We start from the raw sequence: 12483 nt of genomic DNA, 5'->3' as shown, positions 1-12483 counted from the left end.
TTCTATTTTCTGTTCAGTTGACTTCTACTCTGATCTTTATTATTTTCTTTCTTCTGCCTACTTTGGGTTTAGTACTTTGAGTTTAACATAATACAGACAAAATTTAATTTGTCTCTGGAAGTAAATTGACAGATTTTGAGAAGTCCAGATTCGTGGGGAATGTGTGTATGTAGTATTCAGGAGAAAACAGAAGACAGAGCTTCAGAGATAATGAAATTGTGGTATTGTTTTCAATTAGTCGAAGAATGGAGGATTTTCTTTTGGATATTGATCTTTCTGCTTGTTCATCTAACTTTATTTCAAACTGAATGAAGTATATCTGTAAGTTATTAAAGGTGGAATCCCCACGATAAGCATTTTGATATTTATCATACACAGAACCATCTGTGTTAAATGTGTGGCATCATTTAAGTTGGGCAAAATACTATCTGGAGGAATAAAATTTTACTCTTGTGTCTACTGTTAGCAGTTATTTAACCTAAAGGACGATATAATGTTTACTTGAATTCAGAATATTCATTTCAGTCCCCAAGTCTTCTCCAATGAGTAACCTCTACCTCAACTAAGGTATATGGGATTTCTGGAGCTGTTTTCATTTGGTATGCTGTGATATATCGAAGTAAATAATTTCTGTAATGTATGGAGTGGAATTTGTATTACTGTTTTAGGTTGTCTTCCAATGCTTGAATTAGAATTAAGGAACTACGTTGCTCCACTGTTTGAGCATTCTATTTCAATATTAAAGCAGATTTGTTTTCCTCTGTAAATAGAAGTAATTTTATTTCTGAGAGATGAAATTGGCTTAATCTTTTTTGGGTTCTATTTTTAAATGGTTATTTCTTTTGTAGTCTTCAGGAAGAGATATAGATGGTATTAGAATTGGAGAATTGATGAAGGGAAGTGGTATTTATAGCATGATAAGAAAATTATTTTGTTTACTTTTCTAATCACTTAATATTACATTTTATTTTTTAGATCCTGTTTGACCAAACTCAGAGATCAATTAAGGCACAGCTTCAGAACTTTGTTAAAGAGTAAGTCAATTGCAGTGAAGAGGAAAGAAAATTAACTAGTTAATGATCAATCTGAGAATTGGTGTCTTTTGGAAGAAGTTATATACCATGAATTATCAAAAATATTGGCGTTTTGTTTGCTTTGTGAAATGTATGCTGTATTTCTTCCTAAATTACTCTATAAGTAAATCAGACTTGATGTCTTTCAGTGAATCACTTATTCCACAAATACGTGTTCTGGAAGATACTTGGCTAGGACACGTAGCTATAGGTTTAAAAAATATTTTTAGTGTAAATAATCTAATTGTTCTTTCACAATCAAAGCAAACTCCAAAAGTGGTTGAAAGACTATTAGTTATTGTAGTTGAAACTGTGTTTTCCATTATTTCAATGTGGTATTTTCTTTGAAGAGAAGATAATGGAATGTATGAGAATGCGCCATGAAAGTACATGATTTTTGGGCCGGGCGCGGTGGCTCACGCCTGTGATCCCAGCACTTTAGGAGGCCGAGGCGGCTGGATCACTGGAGGTCGGGAGGCGAGACCAGCCTGGCCAACATGGAGAAACCCTGTCTCTACTAAAAATACAAAATTAGCTGGGTGTGGTGGTGCGTGCCTGTAGTCCCAGCTACTTGGGAGGCTGACGCAGGAGAATCAATCGCTTGAACCCGGGAGGTGGAGGTTGCAGTGAGCTGAGATCGCACCATTGCACTCCACCCTGGGCAACAGGAGTGAAACTCCGTCTCAAAAAAAAAAAAAAGTACATGATTTTTGTTACTTATGAGTATTTTGTGTCACATTCATCACATTTTCTTTGTGAAATAAAATAGAACTAGAAATTTTAAAAATCAGAAATTTCTATATTAGGAAAGTTTTTCTTTTTCACATTAATAATACAGTTTTTTCTCTTTTGATTCCTGACTGGGAATATATAAAATTAAAGGTAAAGTTTATTATAATAGAGCTGTACAGTAGTGTTAGATCTCATTAAGATAGTACACTGTTTTGATAGGTTAGAATTTGTTGTTCTGGAGGCTATGTATTATAGTTTCTTTTCCTTTGTTTTTTTTCTTTTTTAAATATAGAGACAGGGTCTGACTCTGTTACCCAGGCTGGAGTACAGTGGCTTGATCGTAACTCACTGTAACCTCGAATTCCTGGGCTGAAGTGATCGTCCCGCCTCAGCCTCCTGAGTAGTTAGGACTACAGGCGTGGACCACCACTTCTGGCTGATTTATCTTTTATTTTTTATTATTTGTAGTGGCAGGTCTCACTATGTTGCTGAGGCTAGTCTCAAACTCCTGGCCTCAAAGCAGTTTTCTTACCTTAACCTCCCAAAGCACTGGGATTACAGGCATGAGCCAGTGCACCCAACCAGATTCTTTATAAATTACTTTTTGATAGATTAACACTCAGAATGTTTTCATAAAATGCACACATAACAGTTTATGGCATCTTTCAAAGAGTTGAATGCCTTTCTTACATATACTTCCTTATGATTTTTATAAAATCATTTGTCTTCAAGTTATTTTACCTAGCTCCCTAGTAGAAAAATAAAAGCAAAGGGATGTTATGTGACTGAGATCATTAATGAACCAAGTGTTTCAGATTTTCAGACTATTAAAAGGGATACGGTTATTCTTTGCTGATGTAATGATTCTTTCAGAAATTGATGTGTTCCAGCCTGGGCAATAATGTGAGACCACAGAAATAAAAATAAAAATTAGCCTTGTGTGGTGGCATGTGCCTATAGTCCCAGCTGCTTGAAAGGCATGAGGTGTGAGGATCACTTGAGCCCAGGACTTTAAGGCTGTAGTGAGCTATGATCATGCCACAGCATGAGAAATGAATGTTGTTTCTTAGAGTGTGGTCTGTAGACCACCCATAGTAGTAAAATCAAGGGTGTGTCTTAAAAATAAACTCCTCAGATTTCTAGGATTTTTCCCGAAGGCTAAAGAATTATAATCTCTCGGAAAGGGCTCTGGAATTTGCATTTTTAACAAGTGCCCTATAGTGATTCTTATGTATACTACCGTTTAAAAATCATTTGGTTAAATAATGGTACATGTCCCTGAATTTGTCTTTAGAAAAACAATTAACTTTTCCTTTATGTTTCTGTAATGTTAATTTGGTAATTTATTGTCATCTCAAGTTATGTAGATTTAAATAATGAAATTTTAGCTGACTTTATCAGGATTTATACAAAATTGAGAAACAATACATATTTTAGTGTGAAGAGTGAATGTGTTTCAATGTGAGGTGAAACAAAAAATGGAGGAACATAGGAATTCAATTCTAAATGTTATTTTGCTAAAGTTTTTTTTTTTTTTTGAGACGGAGTCTTGCTCTGTCACCAGGCTGGAGTGTAGTGGTGTGATCTCAACTCACTGCAACCTCTGCCATGTTCAAGTGATTGTCCTGCCTCAGCCTCCTGAGTAATTGGGACTACAGGCATGTGGCACCATGCCCAGCTAATTTTTTTTGTATTTTTAGTAGAGACGGGGTTTCACTGTGTTGGCCAGGATGGTCTCGATCTCTTGACCTCATGATCCACCCACCTCGGCCTCCCAAAGTGCTGGGATTACAGGTGTGAGCCACCGTGCCCAGCCTGCTAAAGTTTTTAAATGAAGCAAGTTATAAAAGTTTCACTAAGTTTTTCTTTTTTTAGAGATCTTAGAAAATTCAAAGATGCCAAGAAGCAATTTGAAAAAGTCAGTGAAGAAAAGGAAAATGCATTAGTAAAAAATGCCCAAGTACAAAGAAACAAACAACATGAAGTTGAAGAAGCCACCAACATTCTGACAGCAACAAGAAAATGTTTTCGACACATAGCCCTCGATTATGTGCTTCAGGTATATAGTTTCTTACTGTGTATGTTTTCAGACAGTGCTTACTAAACAGGTTGTTACTTTTGAGTGATTGCCCTAAGAAGAATAAATACTTCTACTCTGAGCTTAAAGTTAAAACATAATCTTAGGTGGAAAATTTCCATCTGTGTTGCTATTAGTGTACCTATGTGTGTATGGAGACATATTTCTTTGGTTCTGAGTTCTGCCTCTTTTCTCTTAACATTATATTCCCCATTTTAAAATGTTAAAAAGCATTTTTAGTTGCTATATTTTATTCTCTGGAGTTGTTATGTCAATTTAATTATCTTTTATTATACCATTTTATTATTTCAATAAATTTAGGGGTACAAGTGGGTTTTTGGTCACATGATGAATTGCATAGTGGTGAAGTGTGGGCTTTTATTGTATCTGTCACTCCAGTAGTATACGTTGTACCCAGTAGGAAATTTTTCATCCCTCACCTCCCTCCCACCTTCCCCCCTTTCCGAGTCTCCAGTGTACATTACACCACTCTGTATGCCCCTGAGAACCTATAACTTAGCTCCTACTTACACGTGACAACACACGGCATTTGGTTTTCCGTTCCTGTGTTGCTTCCTTTAGGATAAGGGCCCCTAGTTCCTTCTAAGTTGCTATAAAAGACATTTGTGGTATTTAAGTTTTTACTGGCAATAGGGAAAATATAATTTTCAATAATTGTGAGTGATATTAACATCTTTACACTTCTTATTTCTTTAGATTAGATTCTTAGAGGTACTAAGGTTCACCATATTGCCAAATGAAAAATCTTTCTAGAAGTAGTGTTATCATATTTTTGCTTTAGGTGCTGCTTTTAAAAACTAGAAATCTGGGCTGGGCGTGGTGGCTCACGCCTGTAATCCCAGCACGTTGGGAGGCCGAGATGGGCGGATCACAAGTCAGGAGATCGAGACCATCCTGGCTAACACGGTGAAACCCCATCTCTACTAAAAATACAAAAAATTAGCCAGGCGTAGTGGCGGGTGCCTGTGGTCCCAGCTACTCGGGAGGCTGAGGCAGGAGAATGGTGTGAACCCAGGAGGCGGAGCTTGCAGTGAGCCGAGATCGCACCACTGCCCTCCAGCCTGGGGGACAGAGCGAGACTCCGTCTCAAAAAAAAAAAAAAAAACAAAACACAAAAAACAAACAAAAAAACCCAAAAACTAGAAATCTGTATTTGGTAAGTTGCTTGGTGTTGGTGATCTTCCAGTCTAATTTATAGTTGAAAGTGATAGGTCTCCAAAGGTATTTGAGACATGAGAAATGAAGGCATATTATATTGCATGTTTCTATATATCATGGAATTTAAAGCCTAAAAAAACTTTAATGCTTAGGGAATTACCTTATATAAATCTCCTTTTACAAAACAATAGTGGTTGTCCTCAGAGATTGTTTACTTCACAATGATCACAGAATATTTCTTAAGAAAAAATACAAGTAACCATGCAGAAATTAGTGATTAAAAATTACTTAGGTAACTTGGCAAAACAATAGAAAATTAAGTTTTTTTTCTATTAAGTTCCTGCTCAGTAAGTGGGAAGTTAAATTTTTAAAATGAATAGACTGTACTTTTGGAGGAAAGGATACTAGACTGGAGTAGTCTATTTCCTGGGTCCTGTTACCTACCTCACATTATGCCATCTTCTGCTGTAGTGTGAGTACTCACCCTGCCTAACCCACTGAAATGGCTCGTGCAGAGGTTTTATTCACTAGACGTATTTCAGTTTTTAACCAACTTGACTATTCTGTTTTACTGCAGTGGTGGACCACACTCTCCTTCTTGAAACATTCTTTTATCTTGATTTATCTGAAACTGCTTTTAGGTCATCCTCCCAACTTCTATTTCTTTTCCAGTTCTGTCTTGGGCTTCACTCCTTTGTCTGCCTGAAAAGGACACTCTCCTTTTTAGGGTTCCATCTTTGGTTTTATTCTTTTCTTTTCTCACTTTATTTAGTTTTCTGTCAGTCTCATCATGCCCCTTGCTTGAATCACTACCTGTTATTATAGGTAGATGACCAAATGTTTTTTTCCCAGAGGTACTTTGTTCTCATTGTGCTCAAAACTGAAATCTCTTATCTTCCAAAATGGCTTCTCTTTCCCTTTTGCCCTTATCTAATTGAATGGTGTCACTTTTTTACTCTCATAGAAATTCAAAATGAGAGAATTATATCAGATATTCTCCTCATTGTAAGCCAGTATATCTAGTTGCCAAAATGTCTTGAAAATTCCTTCTGTGTACCTCTTAAATTGGTTCTTTCTTCACCTTTGCCGCAGCCCTAAGTCTTACTGTTTCTTGTCTGGAGTATTAAGGTCTTCTCATGAAATTGGTCTGCCTTGCATTGCTTTTACCTTTCCTGTCACTAATTCACTCTGTTTTGTGATCCGGGTTACTCAGAATTCTCCAGGCCAGAAGGAATAATTTTTGCCTCTGCCTTCTCTGTGTTGCCGTGTTTTCGTACACATTGCAGTTAGACTACTTACACATTTATTGTAAATATTTATTTATGTTTTTTCTATTTCTAGATTGTATCCCTAGCCTCTAGTCCAGTGGTTAGAAAATAGATATGTAGTAAATGTTTTTGGAGAGAGTGAACGGCTTAATGTTACAAATTTTATACTGGGAGGATTAGCTAAAATTTTCATTATTTTTAAACTTACACATTATTTTCTTGGGTGTCCATTTGTAAGTTAGGAATCCTCACACTGCCTCCTCACGCCCACCACCTCCAACAAATAACTAGTAGTTTGTTTGATTTTTCTGATGGGAATTATTGTATCATTTTATGGTCTTTATTTCATTTATGTCTACTTTAGAGAATAGTAAGTAATAGATATCTAAATGTATAAAGTTTGTCTTGCTTAACTACTCTAAATATTTGAGTTTACTTTTTTCCTCCAATAATTTAAATGCTATATAATTTAAATATTATATAATATAAAAATCCTATTTTATATAGCATTTATTTTTATATATAACATTTAAATTTAAAAATTTTATATAGCACTTAATTTTTTCAAATAGAAAAAAGGACATATAAAACAGGCGTTTTAACATTATTCAATGTTTGAGTAGTAGGCTATTTGCAGCTTCTTTACTTAGAGCATTTGAAAGTGAATATTGTAGTTCTCTAAACTGAATAGGCTTTGAAATACATGCAGAAGAAACTAGTCTTTTGTTTCTGTTTTTGTTTTTGTTTTTTTTGAGAAGGAGTCTTGCTCTGTTGCCTAGGCTGGAGTGCAGTGGTGCGATCCCAGCTCACTGCAACCTCCACCTCCAGGGTTTAAGTGATTCTCCTGCCTCAGCCTCCCGAGTAGCTGGGATTACAGGCGCCCGCCACCACGCCTGGCTAATTTTTGTATTTTCAGTAGAGACGGGGTTTCACCATGCTGGCCAGGCTGATCTCAGGCTCCTGATCTCAAGCGATCTGCCCACCTCAGCCTCCCAAAGTGCAAGGATTACAGGCATGAGCCACCTCACCCAGCCAGAAACTAGTCTTATGGTTAAGTAAAGTTACTTAGATTTTTCTTGTTCTGTTTTTGTATTTAGTGCTTTAAAATTATTTGATAAAATACAGAATTCAGTGGGAAGGACATATTAAAAAGAGAGTATATAATCTTTTGACAGTATTGGCAAATGAGTGATTCTTTATTAAACATTTCATTAAGCTGATAGATAATAAAGACAAAAATAAAATGTTTGCTGTGAATTTCTAGAATTGGGAGAGATCCCCTAAAAGGCAAATCTTTTAATTTATTGATCTTTCAGTAAATTTAGTCTAATTAAAACATTTACTTAAAATCTGGCCGGGTGCAGGGGCTCATTCCTGTCATCCCAGCGCTTTGGGAGGCCAAGGCAGGACTGCTTGAAGCGAGGAGTTTGAGACCAGACTGTGCAACACAGTGAGAACCTATCTCTACAAAAAGTAAAAAAAATTAGCCAGGTCTGGTGGTGTGCGCCTGTAGTTCCAGCTACTTGGGAAGCTGAGATGGGAGAATTGCTGGGGCTAAGGCAGGAGGATTGCGTGCCCAGGAGTTCGAGGCTGCAGTGAGATCTGATCATGCCACTGCACTCCGGCCAGAGTGGGCAACAGAGTGAGACTCTGTCTCTAGAAACAAAACCTGTTAATTTATTTAAGAAATATTTATTGAGTGCTTAGTGTGTGCCACTACAGCTGGGAATAAGGCAAAGACCCTGGTCTCACTAGAGTTTACACTTTGGTTAGGGAGAAGACACAAATCAGAAAATATAAGGTAGTTATAAATGTTCTGAGTAAAATAAATAGGGTTGATGTACTAGACAGTGCATAAGAAGCTACCATAGACCTTTGTGAGGAGGTGATATTTAAGTAGAGACCTGATTGGTATGAGATAGCCTGATACCCATCTGGGCAGAACATCATAACATGTAGACAGAACAGCCAATACAAAGGCATTGAGGTGGGAGTGGTCCCGGGCTGAGGTTGGAGTACAGAAAGGGGGAAAGTAATAGAAAACTAGGTTGAAGAGGTAAGGTGGGTAGGGGCCACGTCACAGTGGGCCTTGCCAGCCATGGTAGGAAGTTGGAGGGTGTTAAGGTAGAGGTAACATGATCTTATTTATAATTTTTTAAGATGGGCCCAGCACGGTGGCTCACGCCTGCAGTTCCAGCACTTTGGGAGGCCAAGGCGGGTGGATCACCTGAGGTCAGGAGTTAAGACCAGCCCGACCAACATGCAGAAACCCCGTCTCTACTAAACAGAAAAAATTAACCGAGCGTGTTGGCGCATGCCGGTAATCCCAGCTACTCGGGAGGCTGAGGCAGGAGAATTGCTTGAACCCAGAAGGCAGAGGTTGCAGTGAGCTGAGATTGTGCCATTGCACTCCAGCCTGGGCAATAAGAGCAAAACTCCGTCTCAAAAAAAAAAAAAAAAAAAAAGATGACTGGTTGCTGTGTGTATAATGGATTATAAGGAGTCAAGAATGGAAGCAGATGGAAGCAGAGAAGAGACTAATTCATAGCCTATTGCAGCAGTCTGGAAAAGACATGATGGCAGTAGTGGTAAAGTGATGAGAATTTGCATTTAGGTTGTATGTGAAACTTTGATGAGCAGTTAGGTAAAGAGGGTGGGAAAAAGATGGAATTCCCAGAGCTTCAGATGTCAAAATAGTTCCATCACTCTAATATCGTTTAAATAACCAGTTTTTCTCTTAGCTCAGAAATGTATGAGAATTTCACTGGAATGTTTGTCTTAATTGTGTTTTGCAAAAGGATAGTTGAAGGATGAAAATGCTTAAGCTTTCTTTTATTTGCTTTTTGGAAAAGTATTAAACCATTAAAATAAGTTTTACAATATTGCATTATGGATTAGCTTTAAAATAATGCATGGGTGATTAACCATGTGTGTTTTCCCTCAGATTAATGTTCTTCAATCAAAAAGGAGATCAGAAATCCTAAAATCAGTAAGATATTAATTGAAATGATGTTTTAAATATTTTAATATGAAACTAAATCTACGTATTTAGGTATTGAAAGAGCATCTGCTGTATACATGATAAGGTTTATAATTGCTCTTCTCTTTGATCTTTATTTGTGTTTCTTATGTGGCACTGGACTGACTTCTTTTTGTCTCCTTCATGTTATAGTTGTTTGTGTGTCTCATCTGTTGATACACTGTGAGGTCCATAAAGGTAGACTCTGTACTGTTACATTTTTGTTTTCTTTTATCCTCATATGTTGCTTTACATGCACTAGATGCCCAGTACCATTTGGTGAATAACTAAAAATGTTTGGTGTAAAAACCTGTGAGAATATTTCAGAATTTGTTTTGAAAGTTATGAACATAAAAAACTATTACACTTAGGTTTTTAATTTTTTCTCAATTGTTTTGCTTTAAAACTTTTTTGCCCAACCTCTTTCAACATATTTACATTTTTCTCTATAATTTTTGGCATTATTTGGACTTTAAAAATATTTGAGATTGAGGATTTATATGAATAGTATCATTTGGAGAATTTTTCCCTTAAAGTTGATGGTGGGTCAGTCTTTTGGTTTGTTCTTTGGTATGCAGTTACAAAACCAGTGGGATGAAATTTGGGGATCACTTTTTTCCTTGAGCCTCTTCACCCATGTGACAATGATTTTTTTGTGTGTGTGTGTGGTGGGGAGCCCTATTTTTGGTCTTAAAGCTAACGAAGGCCGGGTGTGGTGGCTCACGCCTGTAATCCCAGCACTTTGGGAGGCTGAGGTGGCTGGATCACCTGAGGTCAGGAGTTCAAGACCAGCCTGACCAACATGATGAAACCCCATCTCAACTAAAAATACAAAAAAATTAGCTGGGTGTGGTGGCGGGCGCCTGTAATCCCAGCTACTTCGGGAGGCTGAGGCAGGGGAATTGCTTGAACCCAGGAGGCAGAGGTTGCAGTGAGCCGAAATCGCGCCATTGCACTCCAGCCCAGGTGACAAGAGTGAAACTCTGTCTCAAAAAAAAAAAGCTAATGAAGAGGTGGGCAGGGCATGATGTGGTATGGCATAGCACTCTTTATATTTTGGTAACCTTAGTAATAATCTCTCAACTCTGAATTACTTACTGACTTACTTTTTCCCCAAAAGGCTATACTTAAGTTGCCTTAGATTCTTGTCACCACCTAGCTTTTTTCTAAATTTTATGTATATATTTGTGTTATATCTTGACAGTAAACACATTGTACTTCCTGTTTTCTAAAAGATAATATTTATACCCCACTTGTTTTCGAGATTAACAGTAATGTATATTAATTGTAGAAAATTAGAATGTGTATGAAGAAAAATAAAAACTGCTTGGAAATTCTGCTACCAAGGGGAAGCCACTGCTAATATCTTGGCATACATCTTCGTTTTTTCTCTCTTTCTGTGTGTGTGCATGTGTGTGTGTACATGAACTTGAATATATGCCTTTTAAAATCACATTTAATTTTTTAATGGGAATCATTCCTACATACTGTTTTATAACTTTCTTTTTTCACTAATACACTGCAAAGTTATATGTCATTAAATATCCTTTATTTAGTGATGGCTTTTGTGGCCAGGTAGAATTCCACCACCTGAATATCCTAGGGGTTGGCACATGTTTTTTGTAAAAGTCCAGGTAGTAAATATGGTAGGTTTTACAGGCCTCATGGTCTCTGTTGGAATTACTCAACTGTGCTATTATAATGAGAAAGACAGTATGTAAATGAATGGCCATGGCTGTGTTCCAGTAGAACTTTATTTATAAACACAGAAATTTGAATTTCATATAATTTTCACATATCATAAATTTCATATATTTTCATTGTCTTTAAATCATTTAAAGATGTAAAAACCATTCGTAGCTCATGGACTATCAAAAAACAGGTGGTGAGCCCTAATAGTTTGCAGGTCATAGTTCACTGACCTTGAAGGAATATACCATAAATTAATTGTACCTATTAATGAATATTCAAATAATTTCCTTGTTTTTGACCTTAAAACATAGCATTGTCCTGATCATTCTAATGAATAATCTTATTATTTTCTTAGGATAGATTTATAAACAAGAGATAACATAGTCAAAGGATTAAGGCTTTAGAAAAATATTGTCAAATTTCAAAGGTTATACAATATTTCCCCTAATATTGTGTGAAAATGGATATTTCTCCACATTTTACCAACACTGAGCGTTCCAGTTTTTCCCCCATGCTGCCCCTAGTTTGTTGGATAGAAAGCATGATCTCATTATTCAGTTTTGCATTTTGTTAATGCAAATGAGTTTGAACATTTTTCTGTGTTTTTTGGCCACCTATGTGCCTCATATGTCCTTTGTCTCTTTTTCTGTTGGAGTGTTCATCTTTTTCATGTTGATTTGTAACATCTCTTACTTACATCTTAAGACTGTTAACTCTTTGTCATGGGTTTTTCCCTAGTTTGTTATTTGTTTTTTAATATGCTCATTTTGCATTTTGATGTACAGGCATATTTTACATTTTTATGTAGTCCTAGCTGTTAATCCCATCCCTCTTTTTAAATTTTTAATTAATTTTTAAAAATAATTTATGGTTTTTATTCACAAATTTGTGCCATGATCACTGTTATCTAATTCCAGAATAATTTTCCTCTTCTGAGTTTTATCTTTTCGCCTCTGTGTTTTAATGGTTTTTGTTTTTGAATATAGTTTTTATTGGAGGATTTTTGACTATTAAGGACTTTATGACCTATTTTAGACTTCAGAAAATTGAACAGATGCCACTTGTTAAAAATAACATGAATGTTTAGAATATTTTTTCAGTATTATTCATTTAATTATATAATTCCTTCCATGTAAAAACTTAATTAAAATGAGGGTGATTTTTTTCTCTTTAAAATAGGTAAAATATAGGAAAACTTGGACAAATCTCTGCCCATTAATGTCAGCTTTTTAGGTTTGTGGAATGAATGTAAAGAAACTTCCATATTGGCAAATTCAGTTGACTCATTTTATTTTGGTACCTTGAGAGAGAAACCAGCGTTCTCCTACTTTAGGTTGTGCTTGGTGCTCTAGTAGATTGTAAAGTGTTTGTGTTTTATTTTGAGCACTTTATATTTCTCTTATCTGTTTGTCTTTTTTGCAATTTAAGGTTTGTCAGTGAGCT

The 12483-nt window shown here is 36.2% G+C and overlaps 1 protein-coding gene across 3 annotated transcripts in view; it reads left to right on the top strand.

Moving 5' to 3' along the window:
• The window catches only part of ACAP2 (ArfGAP with coiled-coil, ankyrin repeat and PH domains 2), a 177465-nt gene that overhangs the window by 105479 nt on the left and 59503 nt on the right, over window positions 1–12483 (top strand). For all 3 annotated transcript variants that reach the window (XM_054479830.2, XM_063662581.1, XM_054479831.2), the window contains exons 5-7: window positions 976–1034; window positions 3681–3864; window positions 9274–9318. In XM_054479830.2, the coding sequence (XP_054335805.1) occupies window positions 976–1034; window positions 3681–3864; window positions 9274–9318 (288 nt within the window). The remainder of the gene's footprint in view (window positions 1–975; window positions 1035–3680; window positions 3865–9273; window positions 9319–12483) is intronic.

Source organism: Pongo pygmaeus, chromosome 2 (assembly GCF_028885625.2).
Source record: "Pongo pygmaeus isolate AG05252 chromosome 2, NHGRI_mPonPyg2-v2.0_pri, whole genome shotgun sequence".
Classification (NCBI taxonomy): Eukaryota; Metazoa; Chordata; class Mammalia; order Primates; family Hominidae; genus Pongo; species Pongo pygmaeus.
Note: the sequence above shows the minus strand (reverse complement) of the source record. Positions and strands in the feature narration are given on the sequence as shown.